This window comes from Cyprinodon variegatus, unplaced genomic scaffold, assembly GCF_000732505.1.
Source record: "Cyprinodon variegatus isolate N-32 unplaced genomic scaffold, C_variegatus-1.0 Scaffold172, whole genome shotgun sequence".
In the NCBI taxonomy this organism is placed as follows: Eukaryota; Metazoa; Chordata; class Actinopteri; order Cyprinodontiformes; family Cyprinodontidae; genus Cyprinodon; species Cyprinodon variegatus.
The window spans coordinates 234837-260177 of NW_015150625.1; the positions used below are offsets into that span (position 1 = coordinate 234837).

Below are 25341 nucleotides of genomic sequence, written 5' to 3' on the forward strand. Positions count from 1 at the left end.
TGCCTTTATGATGTTTCTGATACATACGAAAAGGTGATGTGCAGGAAATGTGTGGGAGGAATCTATCAATTTCTGTAAATACAATTATAATTTAAAACTTTGAACCTGCGTAGTAAACAAGTCTTATTCATTTTAGTGATGTATTTTTAATACAAATTTGTTCTATAAAAAACAATATCATATAATGCCGCCTTTGAGGTCCATATATCCACAATGGGTTTATATGACACACTAGTCAATGACATCATCACTACTCTTGCATTCCATTGGGAAAAATGTCACCTGTAAAATTGGCTGTCAGTGGGATTTCTAGTAGTATCAGAATTATGGAAATCCTAGTGTTAAAACTATTGGTGGGCATGGATTCATTTGTTTAATCTAGATTAATCTCACTGTAATCTTGGAATTAATTTAGATTAATCTAGATTTAAATGGCTCATTTGAATGTTGCCAAAGGCATCATGAATCTGAGTCAGAATTGCTTAAATAATCCCTTGCAGGAAATTGTTTATTTGCAGTGCAAATATTTACAGAAGAGAGAAAAATAAGATTGTAAATACAAGTAAGATATAGGCAAGGGGCTTATGTCATGTTTCCAAACTTCTTGACAAAGCTTTGATAACTGGTGATGAAAATAAATCATATTCAATAGATATATTTGTGTCTAATAAGTGTTTATTCAGATAAACAAGAATACTGTAGGCCTACGTAATAGGCAAAGATGAAACGTTTACAGTCAGTAGCTTTGTGTCAGTCAGTCCAAGCTCTATTTCTCCTTTTTCCACCAGTCACTCAGGCAGTCATTGTAATGCCCTGTGAGGCTGGAGTAGCAGCAAGGGCTGCTGGGTAATATCAAGATGGGGAAAACATCACCATTTTATCCTAGTTTTGTGTTAAACAGGGTTGTTAATGTCTGTAGTCTGTTCATGCTAAGCTAACATTATGTTCTGGAGGTTGCAGCTGTAAGTGTTAACATTGGCACCATTGGAGGAACGTTTAACTAGTTGCTTATAAGGGAACAATCGTACCCTAGATTAAGTGTTGCATAAATAAATAGGATTGCTGCTGGAGCTTGATTACATCGTGAGTAACTTGCTGGCAAACAGGCTGCAATATCAAAGAGAAAATCATTATTAGTATATAAACTCAACTCCCAATCTGACTTTGAGAATAGATGATAGAATAGATAGAGGCATTTCACCAGTTTGACTAATTGCTTCAACGATCCCCACAGTTCATAAAGCTTCATGTGAACATGTCACCACCTACTGGTGGAAAGCAGAACTACAGTTAATAATATAGTCTGATTTTTTGCAATTGTTTTTCTTGTTTTCTTCCCATATAGGTTCCTTTGAAATTGTTAATGATTGGTCTGTATAATAAAATCTTTTGTATTGTTAATGTGTAACATGTCTTAGAACGGAAAATCACTGTTTTTCTGCCATTTTAGTGAAATAAGCTCAAACAGACAGTAAAAGCATTTGTGCAAATGGGCATCGATGAACAAAATGAAAGGTTTGAGTTTTTTTATTCAAATATAATAGTTTTTCCAGAGTTTTGGGTTTTAATCGGGTTGGAAATTATGTGTTCAACCAATCTTTTCGTCAAACCAACCAATGAAACTTTGGCAGTGTTTTTACCCAATCTATATTTGTACTAGGACAAACCACTACAAATAAGTCACATTAGCTAAAAAAAAAAGCATTATCACAACTTTTAAAAGTCTGATGTGGTTCTTGAACCATCAATTTTGATCATTACATTGTTTAATCTAATCAAACTAGTTTAACCAACTAGATTGGTTGTTTTTCCAACCAATCTATTCTTAGAATCTATCCAAACTCTTTCCAATTGACAGCAGCTTTCCTACAAACTCCCACATCTTGACTGAATGCTGATGCTTTAAATGCCTGCCGAAGTTCCGGGCGAGCTGAACCACTTCCCGAAGCGCTCACTTGGTATAAAATGGTAGCGAGGCTTCAGACGTCATCTATTGTGGCTCCTCCTCCAAATAAAGCAAGCCTCAATAAGCACCTTGCGGAAACGCCCCTTCCAGTACTCGACCCACGCCTCAAAGCCTTGGCTCATCTGATAACATCACTAATTAACTGCAGTATTTTTTTTTAACAATAAGGTTCTGGCGTCAGTGCAGCACGTTAATGCAGATAACGGCCCACCACCAGTTAATACATATATACCTCTGTAAAAAACTGGCCTATAGTTAAAGTCCAGAGCTGAAGAACTTCCTGTTTTTACTACAGGCAAGAGTGATTTTAAAAGGTATTGATTGAGATTTAAGTAAAACATGGTTTTTATTGTTGTTTTTCTATAAGCAATCATTTGTTTTGTTTGTTGTTAAAAGGTTGATTGCACAAAATGCAGAATAATTCATTTGCCGACTATTAAGCACTGGTTTGTGTGGCTCGGATGCATTCCAAACGCATCATGTTTTAAAGCCCATATGCACTGAAAAGAAAGAAAACCTTATAAGGACATCCATACCTCATTCTTTTTCTTCTTCTTCTTCTTCTTTTTCTGCTTCCGCTGCTGTTTCTGCAGGAGGATGGTCTCATACCTTGGCCTGGGGTGCTCCTGATGACAGAGGAGGAGTCAGTGTTGCTGTGCAGGATTTAGCTGCTGCATGTGTACAGTTATGAAATGAGATCCACATGATACAGCAGTGCAGAAGATTCAGTAGCTAGAATTGTGACCCCCTGTACTGTAGATAAATGTCATCAGAGCAAACCACTCTGGTTTAATTGCATCTTACACTTTAGAACATTGTGGAGTGAATTTTGCTCCATTGTTGTTGCAAAGAACAGCTTTTGCAAGTGGAGATTAGAGAAGAATCCAGACATGAAACTTTGAAAAACATCATAATTAAAAAAAATAGTAATCATTTTTTCAGATTTTTATTCTATTTTTTCAAACTGTATTTTTTTGTTGCTTTTTATTTTACAGAATTAAAATTTATTTTTATTTAATCTCTCTTTTTCAGATTGAGTTTATGTGAAAACAATGCAATACACAAAACTCAAACAGAAAAAGACATAACAAATACACTTAAAAACAAAAAAATTAATAAAAAAAAAAGAAAATAGCAATAATCTGCATATCATTCAGTTTTCTATTTCAAACCAACAATGAAAATACGAGAAAAGTCCTTTTTTTTATTTCATATTTTAAAATAATATAGATAGAATTCAAATTTTCCTTACTACTTTGAATATAAAGGAAATGGATAACAAGCATGAGTTGAAGAATACATGAGATCATATAAGACCCTAAAATAAAGCAAAAATTTATGGAACTCTTTAGTAAGGCAACTGAAAAATCTAAAAAAGAAAGGATTACGAGACAAAAAAAAAAAATTTGTAATTTCATATATTACTTTCAAAGTGAAAAACAATCAAAGAAATGATACGCGGAGTAGTATCAATTAATTTCAAAGCATATCATGATTTAATTTCCATTTACAATAAATTTGCGTTGTTTGCAACAATTGTGTTACAAATTTCACTCCATACCTTTAATGAGCTGACCGGTCATTTCACGACTCTATGTATGAATATCTATAGCTGATGAGTTAGTTGGCTTTATGTAACTTTAATTATTTTTACCTCGTCCTCCTCAATCCCCGTCAGATCCCAGCTGAAACTCAGGCTGATCTGTCGACGCTTCCAGTGCTCCAGGAATAACACCGCTACAAAATCAGACAAACAGAGGAACTTAGCTACATTCATGAGATCGAACCAAACTGCTCACTGTACAGAAAAAAAATATTCTGCTGATTAAAAACAATGTTAGAGATTGTCATTTTAAAAGAAAAAGTCTCATCATTCATATGGATAAGCCTAAAATGATGGCAGATTTAGATTTGGCAAGTTTGTTTTTGAAAGGAAAGGATACAAGCATATCTCCAAGTATCATGAAAAACTTTAAAAAGAGTATTTTAATTCTTATTTTATTATTTTTTTATTAAAAAAATATCTTATAACAGTTCTACTTTTATATAATTTTCAAACTAGTTTTTGATTGTTTAATGAAAACAATCTTGGAAATTAAATTAGTTTAATCTGCCATATTAGGAGCCTTACACGAGTCTATGCGGTTAAAAGTAAAACCAAAACCTTTACATGACAGTTCACCAGCTAAAACAAATATAAACACATCATTGGACGATAAATAAATGTTTTATCGGACTGTAGCTTCATCACAATCTTCTATTACAGCTCAGTACCGCCTCAACATCAGATATGAAGAATTTCATTTTTTATGTAACTTAAAATTCTTAAAACAGCTGATGCCATGAATTAAAGCCACTATAACATGGCTTGAACCTTGGAACAGGCCCGCAGCATCACAAGTCAAGCAACAAGCTGAGAGTAGTGTGTTTAGTACATAAATATATGGAGTGAACTTTGTTCCATCATTGTTGCAAGCAAAGAACATGTATTCATAATGAAAATTTGAAGAAAAAAATGCGTTCAGAAATAAAATATAACTTCTTAACAAAAAAAAGGTTTGAGAGTAAGTTCTCTGTTTACCCAGATTTTGTTTTCTTTTTCATTCTTTTTAAGGTTTTACATTTTCAAATATTTAGAATATCTTTTTGTCAGATTTAGTTTTACAAATTGCATAAATAGGGTTTTCCGGATCACATTTTCTATACTTCTGGGGGCGAGTAGTCCTCTGGAAAGAGGAATAAAGACGCATTTATATTGGTGTGCATGGACATTAGCAACAACATTTTGATTGGTCAAGAGCAAGTGTTGAAGGGAAGAAAATATGATTTGAGAAACAAAATTGGAAAATAAAGCAATTACAAATCAGACTAAAAAGAGAAATGAAAAAACTAAAGCTTTTAAGAAAAATAAAGTAAAAAGAAAAAAAAGGTGAAAAAAACATTATTACTGAAAAAACATAACTACAAAAGTTCCTCCTAAAACAATTTTTTATATGAATTTATTCAAAGTTTCATTTCTTTTATTTCCATTTACAAAATGTGTTCTCTGCTTTCACCAATAATGGAACAAAACTCACTCCATAGCCTCAATCTTAGTCTTACTGCTTCAAAATATAAAAATGTATATCTTACCCTTATGTAGCATGTTAGCTAATACTAATTGGCAGGTAAGTTAGCAGGCGCTAACTAAAACCTTGTTAAAATTCTGTTTCTCCCAAAGTTTTTCCCACAGAGAAAAGAAATAATATTTTAAAATTATAATTTTTTTTTTAAACTCATTTTGATATAATATATTGCGAAATACATAAAAATAAAAATACATCTAAATATTAATAAATACATATATACTGAAATTAATATATTAAAAATATACATTGTGATATCAGTTAATAAATAAAATGAAATAAATAAGCTAAATATTTCTTTGTAAATACATGTCTTGTATTATTAAATTAAGAAACCTATTTATTTTTTGCAGTATTTATTGCGAATTTATATCTAGGGGTCCTGCTATGGTGTGGATGTAGAGCCCATGACCTATTTACCTCTCAGGTTTGAGCCCCGGTCTTACTGACCTTTGCCGAATATCTCTCCCCTCTCTTGTAACACACTTTCCTGTCAACATACTTTTAAAAATAACTAAATAAAGGTCATTAAAGCCTAAAATAAAAAAATAAAAAATTTATATGTAACAGTATTTTTTTTAGTACACTCAATTTTGTGTATAACCTTTCGTTCTAGTTCCATTAGATCCAAATCTCTGTGAAAAATGATGATCTAACTCACAGAGTTTATTTACAAACTGGTGATTTGCTTTTGGAGAAATGGCTTCTTACCCCCTGAGCGTCTTTTCAGCCCATGTAAGTACAAGACTCATTTCATAGAGGAAATGACACAATCATATACTGTAGTATGTAAACCTCAGATTTTTGGAAAGTGTATTTCTTTACAAATTTGAACTGCAAATAAATTGTAAATTTTGAGTTCCATTACAATCCTGAAACCTTCCGGCGTGTGCGGATTTGTTGTCCGAAGTGTCTGCCCTCTTGAGGTGAGACAAACCTATAAGATATTAATGAGCACCTTCACATTCACCCCTGTTTTTCTCTCCCTCTCACTCAAACACAGGCACACTCAGGTAAACCCGAAACCTTACCCCACAGAGACATAAAGATGGCGAAGAAGACGGTGGCGGGGTTATCAAAGAGGTGCGAAGCCCGGGCGGTGCCGCAGGCGGTGCTGAGGTGCCAGTAGTCACAGGCGCCGTCGCACAGAGGACACATGGTGAAATTGAGACGCTCATCACACATCTCCAAACTGTCAACGGGAGAGGGAGGGAAGTTAACTTCAGCAAGGGGAGCTAGATGTGAACGTTAATATGTGAAAGTGTGATTTCAATCCCTGCAAAGAAGACTCGGAGATGTTCATGTCTCTAACATGCGTTTACAAGAAATGAATGGAACTTTTAACTCCTAACGACCACAGAAGCTTTTGTACCTTGACCCTATTCATAGTCAGTGTGGGCTGAATCCATGACACTCACGCACACACCGCCAGCCGTGCTTTCTGTGTACCTCCCACACAGCCGTGACTAAAGCCAGATACAGCAGGTATCTGGGCAATCCCTGTCTAGTGGATGTGTGAGTGTGGATTGTGAATATGAGCAGAGTGAAACAAGGTAGGAGAGAAATCCTCATTTTCAGCTTTCTAGTATTTTACAGTAAGCCCCTCTTATTTCCATAAATGTGCAAGAGCACGACTAGAGATTTCAGCTGCAGCGTTCTGCAGCAGGTACCTGGGTATATTGGTGTCCACGGTCGCCACCCCGTATCCAAACACAATGATTCCCACTATGGAGGCCGGTATGAGCAGCTGAGTGTAAACACCGAGCCATGCAAAATACAGGCCGATCTTCTCCCCAAAGTATTTCCTGAGAAAACAAGACAATGCAGTCACGACATCAGAGTGAGGGATGAGTTTGCAAAGCCTGGCATTGGTGATTGTGTTAGATATTACTGCAGTGAGTCTGGATGGACAGTCTGACAAATTTAAAATGTAACTAGGAACAACTTATGCCGGGCATACACTGTACCATATTTGCCCTTTTTGGGATGACTTTCCAGCCATGCGAGAATTTTTAGATGGGGTCGACTTTCAGCCTGATCGTGCGTTGTGCAGTGTACAGGGGGTAACGAGGGGCGATCAGCCTCTCACGACCACCTCCTGATCAGGATTTGTGAGGTGGGGAGAAAATATAATGTGTTTGAAATTCATTCAGCCATCGTAAGGTGGCCGTGGGCAAATCGCTCGGTCGGCATGCACAAACAAGGATTTTTCTTCTTCTTTTTCCTCTCAAATGAAAATACAGTAGCATGGCGAGGGTGCGAGTGAAACTGAGATCTTTCTGTAAAATTGACAGAATGTAGTAGCCACGTTTACTCAGCCATGTCTTTTTCCAAATACGTTGTTGTTGCCTTTTCTTTTTAGGGCTTTCAGCACAAAATTACTACAATTACAAAGGCAGAGTGTTTCACTCTAGTGAGCTTCATATTCCTCTTCTACTTGTTTGGCTTCCGGATAGACAAGTCCAAGTAGCGCCATCTGAGTCCGACATTGTTTTTAGACGTACAGTGTGAGCAGGTAGATCGCATGAGAGCGTCGGGTCGCACAGTGTGTGAACATACAGTACATTGTGAGCTGTGAACTCACACTGTATGACGAAAGTGTGACTGTAGCTGCGTGCAACGATCGAAAAAATCGCACTGTATGCCCGGCTTTAAGTGTCTTAAAGATGTTGCCCTTTAATCAAGATGCCTTTTTTATTTGAAAGTGAGAATAAGTTAAAAGCTTATTATGTATTCTGAATAGTCACAGAAAATTAGCTGTAAAGGTCCCACTTTCTCTGACTACGACGGAGATTAAGGGCCAGGTTAGAAATTTTTTAACTTTTTTTTATTTTGAGAATAAAGTCGTAACATTACGAAAAAAAAGTTGTAATATTATGAGAATAAAGTCGTAACATTACGAGAAATAAGTTGTAATATTACGAGAATTAAGTCATCATACAACAACCTGTTTCAGAAAGAAAGCTTCGTGCTCCGACCAGCAGATGATGGCCAACCAGTTCCACCAATCAGCAACCTGAGTCCACATTGACATACTGCCCAATTTCATGCTGGTGCTAAAAGATTTCCTTATTTGTCAAACCAGAGCCAAAGTATAACTTCACATAATGCTCGAAATTTAGGGAAGAAAGTGCTTCTTGTAAGAGTTGTCATAAAATACAACTTTGTTATCATAATTTTATGACTAGTGTCTTGTGACTTTGTTCTAATAATTTTACAACTTTATTCTCGTAATTTTATTACTTTATTCTCATAATTTTATGAATTTTTCGTTGTGACTTTACTCTCGTAATTTTACGACTTTATTCTCGTAATTTTATTTCTTTATTCTCATATTTTTGCGACTTTATTCTCGTAATGTTACGACTTTCTTCTCAAAATAGAAGAAAAAAAATCTCTAGCCTGGCTCTAATACTCCGTCATACCTTGACTTTTCCCTTAATTATGTTTCGTTTCTGTTCCTTTATCCTTTATTAACCCTGTCAAGTCTCATTTTAATTCCAGTAACATGGTGGTTTCTGTTTTTATAGGGATAGGACTGTTTATGAAGTGCCCCATGTCACTTTGAGGGTAAAACCAACCTGAGAAAGTAAACTGCCTGCAATCCGCCGCTATTTAGTAAATCCTGCCTCTTGAGACAAAAAAGTTTTCCGTCAAGTAGTGGCTAGTACCGTTAGCAAAGCATCTTCAGGCTAACAGTTGTTCTCTTAAGCCTCTTTCTCACTGAAAATAGCAGGTTAATGCGGGTTTTTCAAGCATGGGTCGACCAGCTAACAGTTAAATTAGCGGGGCAACCCGACTCTGGTGTTCCCACAGCATGCCGATCAGAGCCTAGGAGATTTTAACTCGGGTCTCCTTGCCGAGTCGTTTGACCCGGGTATACACGCGTCAGTGAGCTGTTCCCACTGCCACTAAAAGCCGATTGTTACCGGGTTTAAACGGGTTTTTGGGCCAGTGGGAAAGGGGTATTATAGAGTTCAAATTTGGTTCAGTGAAGTCATCATCAAATAATTTCGTTTAACTCAGTCATGGAAATGATCTGACAACCGTAGCAATATAATCTAAAATAATCAAATTTGGATCTTTGGAAATTGTAAATTTGGAACTTTATAAGAGCTACACTTACATTAGCATCAGTGAAATTAAGTCTTGAATGAACACAGACATTTCCAATTGCAGCTACTGTTAAGTATTTTTTTCTTTGACTGAGTACAAATAATCAGTCAATGATTGAGATGGTTGTTGGATATCAAGTTAGAACTAAAATACTTAAAATATTATCCTGAAAATGCTTTGCTATGTTACTAGCCAGAAGCAGGACAAAAATAGGCAGTTTACTTTATCAGATTGGTTTAATCCTCCGTGCCAAAAGTCAATATGAGCGCACAGAAAAAGGTCCACAAGCTCATAGGAAAGGATATACTCTATTTTTCATTACCTTTATGTTTTAATTTTGTACCTGAGTATTTAACATCATCTGTGTCATTGCTTCCTCTCCTTTTTCCTTATGTCTAGATGGTATGTCTCAAACACCTGAAGCTAGAAACCTGAACATCACTGAAAAATAAACATTAAAGATTAACTTAAGAGATAATTGTCCTTTGTGTAATTAAATATGCATTGACTGACTCTCCTTTTTGTTTTCTAAAACCAGAGATTTATATAAAGGGTCATAGTTAGATAGTCCACCTCCTTCCAGGTAGAATAAGATGAAACATCTACATAGGAGTATTTTTGCTGTTCTATATGGTGACATTACCTGACCAGATCAATGGGCTGATACTTGTAGAAGGCTGAGTATCTTGCCCACTCTTCGAAAAGAACCTGACAATGCACACACAAAGGGAGAGAGAGAGAAAAGCATTCAGAGTCAAGTCCAATGTGGGTGTGTGTCGTCATTAAAGTTGAAAAATGTTTGGTTTTTTTCAGAGGCACAGCTGATCTGGAGGCAGGAACATTCTGATTGGTCCAAACAAAACCTCAGAGGAGAGGAGCCATAGAGCTGCAGTGTAAGTAACTCTATCCTGAAGACAAGTGAAACCCAGTAAGGTAGGAGGAAGACTGTATTAAAAGAAAGCCTGAGAGGAACAAGGTGTGGGGTGAAACCAGAACGATCAGAGGTGCACACATGAAAACCTTTGGAGAAATTATTATTGTTCACGACTGAAGGAATGAGATAAAGATATTACTGTTTCAGAAGAGAGCAAAATTAAGACATTGCAGAATATTCTATTCCAAGAAAAGCAGCCCGATAGGACAAGGGCATTCATCACTTTTATTTATGGTATATAAAATATACAAATATATTTATACACAGTAGTTCAATTAAAATAGTATTTTGAAACCATCCAGTGTCTTAAAATGATCAATGTAGAAAAAGTGTTTTTATTGTTCAAAGATGAAAAAGGTCTGAAATTTTGATCATAACTGCACTTCAACCATGAGAGACAAAATGAGAAAGATATTATTTTATTACAATTATTATAATATTATTTATAATTTTAATTAGATTATTGTATTTTTAAAGAAAGAATTTGTAAATCATTGTGGAAAAATAAGTATTTGGACAAAAATAATACTTTGTGTCATAACCTTTGTTTCCCGTCTTTACCAGGTTTGCTGTAGCACCGTAGCTGCTATTTCTGCCCATTCCTCCATCAAATCTCTACAGCAGTGATCTTGCGGGGCTGTCATTGGAAAACTTTCAAGCTCTTCACAAACCAAAGTCTACAGACTAGCTGGGCCACTCCAGGATTCTGAAATACTTTTGACAGAGCCATTCCTTTGTTTTCCGATCAGTGTGTTTGAAACCTTCTTCTGCTGGAAGGCCAGGCAACCTTCCATCTTTAAAATACTTTTCACAGAACCACTCCTTTGTTTTCCGATCAGTGTGTTTGAAACCTTCTTCTGCTGGAAGACAAGGCCACCTTCCATCTTTGAAATACTTTTCACAGAACCACTCCTTTGTTTTCCGATCAGTGTGTTCGAAACCTTCTCCTGCTGGAAGACCAGCCCACCTTCCATCTTTGAAATACTTTTCACAGAACCAGTCCTTTGTTTTCTCATCAGTGTGTTTGAAACCTTCTTCTGCTGGAAGACCAGGCCACCTTCCATCTTTGAAATACTTTTCACAGAACCACTCCTTTGTTTTCCGATCAGTGTGTTTGAAATCTTCTTCTGCTGGAAGACCAGGCCACCTTCCATCTTTGAAATACTTTTCACAGAACCACTCCTTTGTTTTCCGATCAGTGTGTTTGAAACCTTCTCCTGCTGGAAGACCAGCCCACCTTCCATCTTTAAAATACTTTTCACAGAACAACTCCTTTGTTTTCTGATCAGTGTGTTTGAAAACTTCTTCTGCTGAAAGACCAGGCCACCTTCCATCTTTGAAATACTTTTCACAGAACCAGTCCTTTGTTTTCCGATCAGTGTGTTTGAAACCTTCTGCTGCTGGAAGGCCAGGCCACCTTCCGTCTTCAATAATCCACTGTCCCCTTTGCAGAATAAACATCCCCAAAGCATGATGGTTCCATCTCCATGCTTCACAGTAGGCGTTCTTTGGATTCAACTCAGCATTTTGCTCCCTCAAAACACGACTGTTTTGGTTTCACCTGACTTCACCTTATAGGACAGGATGAATGGAGTCACTCTGGGCGTAGTGTGTTACAGATGGAAGCCTTTGGTTCCAGCTCTCTGCAGGTCATTCATAAGGTCCATCCCTTTAGTTCTAGGACTTTGGCTCATCATTCTCACAAGAGTTTTGAGGAAAAACAGGAAAATTTTCAATAATTGTTAATTTTCTTCCAAATTCTTCCACAACTGATTTCTTGTCTTCCTGGTATCCTCCAACAGCTTTTTGGTCTTGGCAGTGGCCATATTTTCCAACTAAATTCCTAAAAAAGGGCAAAGTTACTCTCAAAACCTTCTTTGATTCAAAGGTTTTTCAAAGTTTTGAGTGAAGATTGCACATTTTATTTAAAATTTCTATTTACAAAACATATTCTTTGACACAATAATGGAACAATTTCCTTTAGACTTTTCCCTAAAAACGAAAACTTACACAATCATTGGCTCACTGAATAGTTTTTTTGCATTGTTACATTTGAAGTTCAATAATAAAAGCCAATATATAATTCAAAAATATTCTGTTTTACTTGTAAATCTTAATTTGCGCCTTCATCCCGTTCTGTTATGTTGTTGTATATTTTGGACAGATTTATTTATCAGGGTTTATTTCCAATCTGGAGTTTCAGTCAATAGTTTACTTTTTCTCAGCCGTCAGAGCAGCTCTGCCTCCGAGGAATGTTTACTGAACTTAAACTCCAATCTGTGCCAGTGTTAGACAGATGGGAAAATGTATGAACGTGGGGGGAAAGGAAAAAAAAAAACTGACAGAAAACAAAACTACTATTGTTTGAAAAATTGGATCTCATTTCAGTTGATCAAGTATCTCACAGGGTGGGCTACAGCGGATCCTGTCAGGGCCGGTTTGGAAAGCAAACCTTGTCAGTTTTAAGTGAAGTTTAGTGTTTCTTTCAGGACACCGACAGATGGAACGGAGGAGGAGTGAAACAGAGGATTAAAAGCCAAACCGCATGAAAGGAAGATCTATGAAAGTGGAGTCGCAGCACCTGTCTGTCGTTGCGCTCCTCCAGGTTTCCAGTGACCTTATAGTCACCCTACGGAGCAAAAAGGGACAAACATGAGCAGAGACAAGAGACAATACCAAAAACACCTCAAAAAGAACCGATCAGGATTCATTCGCTGAAATATTTTAAGAATAACTGATTGATGGCAGTCTGCCAAATAAGTTACAACTTACAATGAAGATAATGTTAATGTTTATAAGTCCTTAGATTACAGCATCGTAATAAATGTTGACATTTACGAGCAGAGGCGTGTTTCTGTGTTTCTACTTTTAGCCGTGTTACTTTAACTCGTAACGCTTTAAAGGGCCAGTTAGCGTTTTTGATCACTTGCATACCCCTTACAAATGGAGTCCCCCCCCATCCCTTAGTCAGGTCTAGAAGCACAAGATCTATAGCCAGCCATTCAGCAAAGATACTGCTACATGGCTGTATCTGATTTTGGCATTTTACCAAATAGATGAGCCCTTGAATGATTTATTACCTACTGGAAATTAAGTCAAAAAATTTTAATAAGCCTACATAACAATTATATTTCAGGTTTATGAACTAAAAAACAGAAGTGCCAGTATCAGCATAAATGCCTCTAAGGTTATATTGTACAAAACAAAAATGTGTTTCTTTCACTCTCAGAGTGTTTTTCATGAATTTCTTATAGAAACACTTTGGTTATTTTTCTTAATATATTCCGACAAGTTGTTGGTTCTTGTTATTACATTGACATTCATTTTTGCCATCAATTTTTTTTTATGTTACAAATAAGGTCTTGTCCTGGATTCCAATAACACTATTGGCTTGAAACCTTTTATTTTCAAAGGATTTCCAAGAGGGCCCTATAAAGGGTTAAACTGGCATTTTAGGAGATAAAAGCTTCCTAATTGGATGCTTATCTGTGATATATGATGAAAACTTACAATATTTATGAGAGCCATATTCAAGAGGTTAATTATGGGGAACAAATGACAGAACCGATGAGAGTTCCCGGTGAACATCTGTGCAGATGTGCTTCTAAAACAGTGAGTTTTGGAAAAATGTTTTAACATCTTTTTTATTTTGTAATCATCCAAAGACTAGACATTCTCTTGGATGATCCACTGAGGGCTGTAAATCTGTGGGGGGGATCCTGGGAACAGACACCGTTTGCTTTGGAGCATGTGGTCGTGGAATCTGGAAGACGAGTGAAGAAATAAACATAAGTGATACATTCTAAATTTTTGTTTAACTTGGACCCAATTGGACTGATGTGCAGACTGTGGTCTATCTGTTAAAATCCTAAGCAAAAAGACCTGTCATCTAAAAAAAAGTAGAGCGTCTGTGGTTTCTCTTTTTTAATATTATAATGCAACCAACAGTAGGTGATGCAGCAGATTGTAGACAGTACAGTAGATTGATGCATCCTTTTGACTGATTCGTTAAAAAAAAGTATACAGAACTAAAAAACAGATAAACACCGTGTTTTAAAATTTCACCTGACTGCTCTGAGCATGTTTAGATATATAGAAGTAAAAATGTAAATATATCCATTCACTCAACAAAATCAATGCTAGTATTTTGTATAGTATGATCAGTATGCTTTAATGGTTTAAGGTTAGAAATAAAAAGTTTAGGTACCCTAATGACATTATTTAAAGGTGACTTGAATAAATTTCTGGTTGCACATATGCAAAAGGGTTGATGGTACAGATCAATAGTTCTGGTGTAGACCTGGTAGTGATCATGTTTATAATTTTAAAATATTTTAAATTATTTTTAAATTATATTTTAAATATTTGCTAAACCTAAGCAAAGGTTATCATTTTCAAATATTAGCAGGTCTGGCCACTGACTTGCAAACAGTGGATAGCAGACAAGTGTGTTCCCACCACTTACTAGCCAGAAAAGTGGAACTAATAGCCTTTACCTTTAATTTAATTTAGCTAACAAATTTACAATTAATGATACGATTTTCGATCTATACAATTAAAACATCCCAGATTTTCAAATTTGTGACTTTTGTCTCAAAACAGTGTAAAAAGGCTAAAACTAAATAACTACACAGTGGGAAAAAATCGAAATCTAGATAAGTCATTATTTCTTAAAATAAGTGCATATGTTCTTGGATTGAGGAGGTAAAAGACACATTTTTCCAGTGGAACAAGATGGTTTACATTTAAAATAAGAAAACACAATTGCATTGTCTTATTTCAAGTGTAAGTTATCTAATTATCTTATTTTAAGAGTTAAAAATACTCATTCCATTGGCAAAATATGTAATTTACCTACTCAAATTAAGGGTAAATGCACTTGATTTAAGGAATTTTTACTTTTTTTCTAGATAATTTTTCCAGTGCACATGTTCTTTCCAAGAGTTTTTCACACATTAACCAAACAATTAAGCACAATCCAACAAACTGTTGCATTATGGGACTTCAAGGGCTTACACTTACATCATGAAGAGGGAAGGCAGAGTCATATACGCCTTTGGCTATCAATGTGCTGATGCCTGGACAAGAGACAGAAAAGACATATTCAAAGAAAATTTTATCCAGATATTCTGACTATTGGTAGGTTTTTATTCCATGACTGCTGTTAGTCGAGTTTTCCAGATGCAGAGAATCTGGGACACAGAGAGACATCAGCCTACCTGACTCTCACCTCTGGGAGATGTCCTGCGTAAATTAAAGTCTGGCCAACCTAATTTCTGCCTATTGGTAACAAATCCTATAATGTGAACGCAACCTACCAGAAAAACTCTTAACTCTTCTAACTCTCACCTTTTCTCATGTTACAACCACAAACAATATCAGTTTTTGGGCAGTTTTATGGGATACACATAAACAAGGAAGTCAAAAATAAGGAGGAATGGTAAGTCATGATATGTTCTACTGAGGATTTAAAGCTGATCCGGCTTAACAAGAGGATAAATTAAACTAAATGATAGAATAGTGTTTGCATCTAATACCCTAAAACAGGCCAACATAGAACCCACTGTTATAACATCAGCTTTAAGTTAAAAGCAAGGTTTATTAATGGTTTAACTGTCTTGAATTTTTACAACAGAATTTAACTAAAAGCGCCAAAGTGATTTTTTAATTCTAATTTGCGTTTTGTTAGTTTGGAAACTATGTTTTTTAAAATGTTTTCACAAATATCCCTAGAATTTGATGTCTTCCGGGTTATCCAGGACCCCGATCATCTACTGCTGTTACTCCTCAGGTGGAAGCCCAAGGCTTTCTGTGTCCTGAGGAGAGTTATGGTCCCTTCAACGGGTCCTGGTCCACCTTCCAAACAGATTCCCAAACCATGTCAATGGACTCCTCTTGATGTGACCGAGCATGGCTCTACTCCTACCCCCTTCTTGGTGGCTGACCTCTAAGGAAGGGCCCAGAGTCTATGGCCGTATCCAAGATTGTTTGACCATAGCTGAGAGTGGGAACGTGGACTCCCCAGTAAATCAAGAGATTTTCTTTTGGGCTTAAGTCTCTTGGGCCCTCTTTGATGCCTTAATGTGGTATAGGAGTTTCAAGGCTATCTTGCTTGTCACCTATAACCCTGGTAAGGTCTTCCATGGCAAACAGGTTCAGAGAAATGTGTCAGACAAAGAGCGTCTCAAAAGTCCTCATGAAGACAACAACACAGAGGCTAGTGATGTCAACCAGTTCAGCACAGCAGAGGCCAAGGGTTGAGCTTCAGGTTTGTCTGTTTCTTTCCAATTTTGCACTCTTTTTTCCACTAAAATGTAGAACCATTGGTTTTCCTGATGACAGATTGTCCTTCCTGAGCTGTGGATCTTTGCAGCTCCGCCAGCGTTTCCATGTGACACTCCTTACCTCAACTTGATAACTGTGGTTCCCTTTTTCCTTCCACTTCACACATGAACAGTAGTAGCCATTTCAATTTTCCCCACTTTCCTTGATGGGCCCTTGGCTGATCCCCCACGATTCCTTTTTAAACATAAATCTTTGCAATAAAATATTCTTTCTGTCATGATTTGTGGACATTAGGATCTAAAGAGAAGCGCCATGTCCTGGTCAGACCTTGTTATCAAGTGAAAGGGTGGAGTCTGAGTAAAAAAATATGCACGCCCAGGAGAAGGCCAGTGGCTAGAAGTTGGAGGGGATTTTGCTGGGAGTCGCAGGGAAGTAGGCTGCCATTCGGCTCGCATTTGACTAGGAAGGGCCATTTTGAATGGCTGCATTTCTAAGCACTCTGTTTATTATCATGCACAACCCCAATGAAATTTCTTAACGTTTGTGGTTGTAATGTGACATAAGTTGAAGTGCATTCAAGCAGTTTTAATACACTTGCAGGAAACTGAACAGGGGATTGGTTACCAAGCATTTACCACCTGTGTCTAACATCCAAATGCTCACTCACTCATCCAGAAACAACCCCAGCTCCCAGAGGCCAAGCTTCAATCTTTAGCTGACCTAGGAAGTATGACCCACTTGTGGAAGAGATGGTGCAGAGCAACAGGGTGTGTGTGTGTGAGTGTGTGTGCTTTGAATACCAGTGCTGCGCTTGGGATGAAGGGAATAGAGAAAAGGAAGGGTAAAGAGAGAAGAGTTCCATTTTCTCTACCATTCCTTCCCTGCAGCCCTGTCAGTACCCGCTGGCCGAGACCGTCTGCTGCGATGGGCCAGCCAACCAGACATATGGTGAACACTGGACATGAAACGGGTGTCAGCTCACTTCTACATAGGAGCCATGGCTTTCACGATATCCAGAGGCTGTGGTGACATTTTTTTTTTTTTTTGCAAAACGATATTAAGGGGGAATATTATGGGAATGCCAAAAACATCACAAATAATGCCCCTGTGCAGATTCTCCTGTCCAGAACATAGCCACATCTTCCTATCAGGGATATCGTGGAGAGACATTGTCGACAGCTTTCAATACCACAAGGCCCCCAATATGTCACATGAATGAGTTCATGCTCCTTCTCTGCACTCTCTTGTGATTCTTAGATCCCTTCTTATCCTTTCATCGCTACACAACCATAGACCTTCAGGTATTTTGTTAGGATTTGAAGCGACAAACAAAGAGCGGCAAGAATTTTTTAAAAGTTTTTGGAAAAGAAGAAAATTGCCTTTAGAAACATGGTGGAGGCAACATCATGATATGTGAATTATTTTGTTTTTTTAGGAGTCTTTAGGCATTAGTGGAAAACACTGTATTACTGAAGCAGACAGCTTGGAGATTGTGCCAGAAACAAGCGACCTTTTTAATTCTCTTTTGTAACTAAGATTTTTTTTTTACCATTTCTAATAAAACTGTTGAGTTACAATAATACCTTTTAATACCAGATGAAAAGAAGATGATCTGTTATGTTGATTAAACAATACCTATGGTTTGGCAGGTCCGTACACACACCGTTCGTCTCAGGATCTCATAGACCTTAAAAATATTTAAAACCGTCAGTCTGGGGAAAGAAATGGAAGCTAAAAAACACATGATGATCACAGAAGGGTATAAAGAGACACACTTACTATTCTTCCTCTGGTAGCGTTATCAAAGAAAGTGTCTTTTGACGTGATGTTGTACCTAAGACGAACAGAAAAAAGCCTTTAGATTTTTATGGATGTGTTTCTTTGTATTTAAATAATGGGAATCAAGCGGTGAGAGTTTATGTAGGTGGATCGAATGTACTGCGCCAACCATTTTCATTTAACAACTACAAGGGAGAAAAAAAACACACAAGCTGTCAAACAAATGCCCCTGTTTCTTAAAGTCCACGGTTAGAGCGTGCTTCAAACATTTTCTTTGTGCCTTTTCAAACACATTTTGACAAGCTGAAATCAGCGGGGGGAATCCAAAAGAAAAAAAAAAGGTGAAGATGCACATTTTAAAATGGAGTGAATCTTGTCAAGTAATTAATTAGTCAATACACGTTAACAAAAGCAATTATAACACAAAAGGATCTGTGAATCATTACAGTTTGACAGGGAGGATGGGAATGATTTTACTTGCCAGGAGCTTAAATGTCTCAAAGATCTTAGTTCCAATCTAGACCTTGGTCCTTTCTGTATAGGTTAATCAGTCCTCTATATTACTTGTTTGAGGAGTACCCTGTGTGCCACCCAATTATTCCCTATGTGACCCTGTAGGAATCAAGAGCTTGACGAGTTTGGATTTAGGGATGGACAAAGATCAGCATTACTGTCCTTTTGGCATAAGCAGATGCTGCCCCCACCAGAATTTACAATTTGTACAGTAAGATTTGTTCTAAGTCTCAACTTTTGTCTTTCTGTCCCATAAATCTTTACTCCAATGACTTTTTAAATTGTTTATGGCCATATGGAGATTTCAGTCAAGCGTCAGAGGCTTTGCACCATTGCCATTCTTATGATAGCGTTTAGGTTGTTCCTAAATGAACGGACAACTTTCATTTCTATCTGAGGCCAAATGAGAAAAACTTGGATCCATCTGGGTATTCCTGATTTAAATAGAGGTGAACAAAATGCAAAGAAACCAGTTCTAGAACATGGTAATATAGGGTAGCATTAAGGTACGAGAACAGTTTTCCAACAGGCTTTACCTCTAATATGTATTATACATAAAACAATGTGGAGAAGGTTGATGTACGCCAAGAAACAACAGGAATGAACTGAGCTCTACCACTTTCCTATAGATAAGTGGTCCAATATCCAGCCAGGCATAAATTACATATGCTTGGGCTGCAGCTAACGAAGCCAAATGTTGGCGGGACGCTACATGTCTACTTGATCTGGTTTCATTTTCAGGATGTCGTTAAGTAAGAAATCCACAACCAATTCAAATCTATGCACCTAATTCTTGTGTTTTTTTTTTTTATTTTTTTGTTTTTTTTATTCACTTATGCTAATTATTGAATACACATAAAAAAAGCCAAAAATATCTTATAAAAAGCTAATAACCTATACCAATTGGATGATGATGATACCATTCACAGCATTTGGACCTTCGGTGTGACTGCTGACATTTGTGTAAAATGTGTAATTCCTTTCTTTTCACACAGTGCAGAAATTCCCTCTCTGCATTTAACCTGTCCCCTTTGGGATGGGCAATGTTGGCACCCAGAGGAGCAGCCTGTGGGAGTCTGTGGGGCTTCAACGCAGAATCTCTAGGACCCAAGAGCAATCCTCTAACCACCAGGCCACCAATCCCCTCTTTGGGGGGGGCTTATTCAAAGGGAATATTGCTTAAAATAAACACAACTAATAAAACTAACAATGAAAAGTTAGACACATCTTGATTTAAACAGGAGAGAAACATTATTCTAACTTCATAAGTCAGAATGAAAATGTGTAGCACTCAGGGTTAGTCCTATAGATTATCAATCAGGTCTCATCCAAACAAAGTAGGGACATCCATCTGAACCATCTGAGCTGATTGGGTGAGAGGACACCTAGAGCCCGCCTACCAAAGTTTCCTTTTAACCGATCACAGTAGCATATGAAATAGCAGAAGATGCCAATAGAAACCACAACAGGTTACACTTTTATGCTCTTCTTGTTCATTTTTCAGAAATTAAACAATTGATTCTGACGAAACAGGATGATTCAATTTCAATTTAATTCAATTTATCTTTATTGTCACAAGAACAACGAAATTTTAAAAAATTTCCATCGATCAGTGCATATGCTTAAAAAACAAAGATCACTGTCACCACCATTTACACATAATATAAGAAATAAATAACAATAACTGATACAAAACAACTAATAAGAATAGTACATTCTCACACACATCATCCATGATGATTAATGGTTATTTTTGGTTGCATTTAGTTTTGTTAGCAGCTACGCAAACATCCTCCTGCCCTTCCATGGTTATTCAGGGCACACATCCTCCTGCCCTTCCATGGTTATTCAGGTTTGGCTCTGTGCTCGGCAGATTTTGCTTTCGTCACAGATATATGTCCCACATTGCACCATAATACTGGAACATGATTGCCTAAATAGTTAAAGTGGAAGTGCTACAAGATGGCCTCTATGTTGTTTATTAACAGGCAAATGCCACAAGAACTAAGCCTGCAGGGAATATTTATTAATAAATATAAGAACATTTATCAATGAATATCAACTTGAGGGAGCAGCAATGCCACAATTCATGTGATTTAAAGGCCTGGCTAATGAATTAGTGGACTCAGCTACCAAGCATCAGGGCAATGCCAATTAAAAAAAAACTTGGACAAAAACTGTGTCCAAATTATTCTCAATGTATCGTCTACCTGTAGAACACACTGCATAATGTGGCTTAATAACTACATTTGAACAGAGGATGGGTTTTCCTTTCAACCTGAGCCTTAAATACTCAACATCTTAAATACTTCATTTGAACAGGTGTCCAGGTTCGTGCTCTTGTTACTTGTAATGTGGCTCACTTCATTACCTCTAACCCAGATCTTTGGGTGCTCAGGCTTCCTCACAACGGTTAGAAGAAAAAAAATTAAATTAATGTCAGTATAGCTGTAAGTTAGGCAAACCTATTTTAGTTAAGGCTGTAAGTCACTGGCTTTATCATGAGACAATATGTATAGATTGGTTTGGATGACAATACAGTATGTGCAACCAATATGATGCAATACNATTTGTCTTACATGTGAAGTTTGTCTCTGGAGAAGCAGTGTGACAGAAACTTGGTGCTTCCCTGGTCCTGCTGAGGTACTTTGGGCTGAAAGGGCTGCTTTACTTTCCTCCACACTGAGCTCATGCTGGACCCAAACCCACTTTCCTCTTTGAGTTCATAGCTCTGAGGAAACCAAGAAGATGTAGTGATTACTCAACCTTTGACAGTAACAGACACATTTATTAAAAACATTTATATACAAATATATATTACCATTTACATTACAAATATGTCTGTTGGCTCTTGTCTGTTTGGATTATATACTCAGACTCTAATAAGAAGATCTAACCATATGCAAAGTGTCACAGTCTTGGTTTTGTTATGTTTATTTAGAGTATTCAGCTTTACTTTGCTTCTTGTCTTAGTGTTTAATTATTATTCTCTTGTTAGTTCCTGTCTTCCTGGTTTTCCATTTGTTGTCCTCTGCTGCCCTCTTGTGTCCTTTTTTTCCTAGCTCTGTTTTTTGCTCTGTCCTCACCTGTTTTCAATCCCCTCGTTAGCCCTCTCTTTGTCTCTGTCCCCTTTAAAAGCCCTCCCTCTTCAGTTCCTTTTTGCTGGATCCTCGTCAAACGTCTGTCTGTTTACCTCGCCTGTCCCTGGCTCCTAGAGTTTGGTTTCCCCTGATGTCTCCTTGGTTCTGGTTCGTTGTTATTTTTGTTGGATCTTTGATTCCTGCCTCCGTACATGTAAACTTCATTAAACCCACCAAAATTCACCTCTGCCAACTTGCCTCTGCTTTTGGGTCCTCAATCCACACCAAATCCTGACACAAAGTCTATAAAGAGCTTTGAGTGGTCCAGCGTTTTCTCCAGCATTGGGAGAAGGGCGCTTTGAAAAATTATGTGCACCGGGACACTGAGTGTCTACCAGTTACAGAAGCTGATCCAGAAGCTGTCTGGGAGACCCGAGCCGGGATCTCTGCTGCTGTGGTGCTGTCAGCATACGACTATTAAAAATGAATCCATATTTTACATAGAAAAGCCAAAAAAAAATATTTTTTTTATGTACTAGGTGAGAGTGTTTTGATCATTATGACTTATTAGGGAATAATTATTAAAACTGTGCTGAAACGGTTTAAAACCTGCTGGGGAAATATATTTGACTTTATATTCTGATAGTTGCAGTTTTTACCAAAAACCCCAAAAAATGTTTTATAATTTTGTGCAATTGCGTATCTTGACCCGGCCGGACCGGAGTGGAGCAACAAATTGCTCAGCTCCGTATTTTGACGGTGACAGACGGAGAAAACGTACATGTATAGTGACGTGTGGAGGTGTAGCGGGGGAGTGGAACAGTTCTCAGTGATAAACATGACAGACAAGTACTCCGCACGATGTATGTGAGCGGAGTTCTGATGGAGTTTTTGAAATTTGAGGGTTACACACTTTCTCCAAAATAATTAATTAATTTAGCTCCCTGCAACTGTTTGCACCTCCCCCTTTAATGCCCAACGTTCTCTTAGCCTACAGAAGGCATAAAGAGCATTGACTGGTGGTGGTAAGCCTTCTTTTATTTTTTATCTTCATGCTGAGCTTATTTTCTGCTTTTCTTCACACCTGCAGTCTCTCAGTCCATCAATGCAACTCATCCAGCACACAATCTCTCAACCAGCTCTCATCATTATTATCATCTTCCATTTTCAGTCGTGAATCCTCATGTGTGAAATAAACACTTTCCCTTTTGTCTTGATCAGTCTCTCTCTATTTATCCTGTCCCACCATGCTGTGGTGCATGCTTTCTATTTGCCTCTCCTTCAGTGCGATTAACAGCGCTGCTCTGCCTCTCCTCTAATTTCTGTCCTTTTGCTCCCTGGCTTGGGGATCTAGCCTCCTAGCTCGGCCCTGGCACCTTTCTAGGAGGAAACATAACTCTAATTATTTTCCTAGGTTACTCATTCAAGCAAAAATTGATTCACAACATCAAAGTCTGCTGTCGGGTTCTAATCGCCAAAAAATTATTTCCTTTATGTCAATAATTTTTTCAGTCTCCTTGAACCCCAGTCGGCCTCAGCAGATGGCCGCTCACGCTGAGTCTGGTTCTGCTGGAGATTTCTTCCTGTTAAAAGGGAGTTTTTCCTCTCCACTGTTGCTACAAGCATGCTTAGTTTGAGAATTGCTGTTGAGTGAAAGAATCGATGCAATCAACTGGTTTTCCTTAGATAGAAACCTTTTGACCAATCTGTTCAGTCTGTTACCCGTACAAATACTTTCAAATGATTTAAACTTTTTAGTCAAAGCTTTTCATCTGTGAGTTAATGAACCTTAGAAAACTTCTTATTAAAGAAAAACATGTTGTGCAACTTTGCTGTTTTTTCATACTTTGTTTTCACTTTATACATTTGTATATATCTTTATTTCAGATTACTGTACAAATAGCAGTTTTTAATATTGCATTTTATAGACATTCTCTAGATAGACACATTCTCTTGACTCCAAGCCCAATACAAACACTAACTCTTCACCAATAAAAATGATGTCACTAATGTCCACACAGACCAATAGAAATGTGTCTATGCTTCTCCCTTCAGATCAAAGCCCATCCCTATAAGTGAAGACAACGCAATCTGCAAAACTAAACCTGAAAAAGAAAACTTTGAAATAATCAAATTTTCAAAATGAAAAAATAAAACACAAGATAAAAATAAATGATTTAAAAATAGATTTAAAAAAATAGCACATTAATACTCAAACCATGTTTTTATTTATAATTTAAGATTTTTCTTCATTGAAGATTGCATTTTATTTTCAAATTTCCATTTATAAAACAGGTTATTTGCAACAATAATGGAATGAAATTGACTCCATATTAAATAGGGATCATGCATTTTATTTTCTCTGCAGCCACAGTTTCCTTTGTATATGATTCATTTTACCAACATCCAACTAAAATGCACGAAGCATTGTGTCTGAAATGTGACTTATTGTAAATGACTAAAATGTACATTTTAAACATTTGTATAGCAGCGTATATGCAGCCAGTGACTTTTTCTAATCCTGAAGGCTTCAGAAAGCTACTCTAAACTTACCTGCTTGGTCGGGACTTTAATCTTCAGAAACTCAGCCTCTCTACACAAAACAGGCCAAGGTGCGTGGATCCGAGTAAAGCTGGGCCCGTGGGTCTTTGTCTGCCAAACAAAACAGAAACAAAAATAAGATCGGGCTTCAGCTTTGAAATGTCGGTGAAAAAGTCCTGGAAAGTAAAAAAGAAAACAGTCCCCAGACTCAGAACTGATTCCTCACAAATGTGTGTGTGCATGTACTTTTCTGTTCTGTGAAACATAATACCAGCCTGCTTGGCTGAAACCAAGTGCTGCTCAAAAATGGCTTAACGGACCATCTGTCAAAGCAGCTCCGCCATCCAAAACAGCAGACTTTGTTTTAGCAAGAGGCCTGAATACAAGCAGCCATTCACTTACAGTAAGTCCTGCCTTCTCAAAGCTTACAGTTAACCTCTGAAAGTTTGACCTTATTTACAACTTTAAGCCAAAATCTGCTAAAACATTGCTGCATATCATGGTAATATCTTACCTGCAGTAGGTAACTCTCTCCACATATTTATTCAGGTTAGTTAGTCTAAGAAAACCGTACTGATGAAAAATGTAAGAAAGAACCAATAGTGAAGTTGACCTTTATAACCTGATAGCGTCAGTCTAAATTACACCATCTTTTCTTAAACTGCTGTAGGATTTGCATCCGGCAGCTTGTATTCCAATCATCATTTACACAGGAAATGAAATTAGGAGGTGGTGCAACAGATTTTTGTCAGGATTGTGACTCTGATAGCTGACCTAATTAGTCATTTCGCTCACCTGCCTAACTCTGCCAGGTTACCAATTATCACTCATCTTATCCACCTGCTCCTGCTGCTTTATATATGGCTCATTCACAGATATCGGGGCCAGATCATTGTTTTTGTCTTTGAGTTTGATTTCGAGATCATTGCTGTTGCCATATTTCATGTTCTCGTTCTCAGGAGGCCAGTGGTGAGAGAGGTTTTTAGTATTGTCATAGTGTTC

At 37.2% G+C, this 25341-nt stretch overlaps 1 protein-coding gene across 4 annotated transcripts in view; it reads right to left on the bottom strand.

Annotated features, from left to right (window-relative positions):
- Positions 1-25341, bottom strand: part of LOC107087059 (anoctamin-2-like) — a 109046-nt gene that overhangs the window by 59310 nt on the left and 24395 nt on the right. For 2 of the 4 annotated variants that reach the window (XM_015378411.1, XM_015378409.1), the window contains exons 3-13: positions 24352-24450; positions 21298-21449; positions 18206-18260; positions 18062-18113; positions 15164-15219; positions 12723-12770; positions 9851-9915; positions 6762-6896; positions 6123-6283; positions 3621-3703; positions 2503-2592 (exon numbers count right to left, since the gene is read on the bottom strand). In XM_015378411.1, coding sequence (XP_015233897.1) covers positions 2503-2592; positions 3621-3703; positions 6123-6283; positions 6762-6896; positions 9851-9915; positions 12723-12770; positions 15164-15219; positions 18062-18113; positions 18206-18260; positions 21298-21449; positions 24352-24450 — 996 coding nt within the window. Of the gene's footprint in view, positions 1-2502; positions 2593-3620; positions 3704-6122; positions 6284-6761; positions 6897-9850; positions 9916-12722; positions 12771-15163; positions 15220-18061; positions 18114-18205; positions 18261-21297; positions 21450-24351; positions 24454-25341 lie in introns of all 4 variants that reach the window. The other 2 variants (XM_015378410.1, XM_015378408.1) reach the window with 1 other exon arrangement.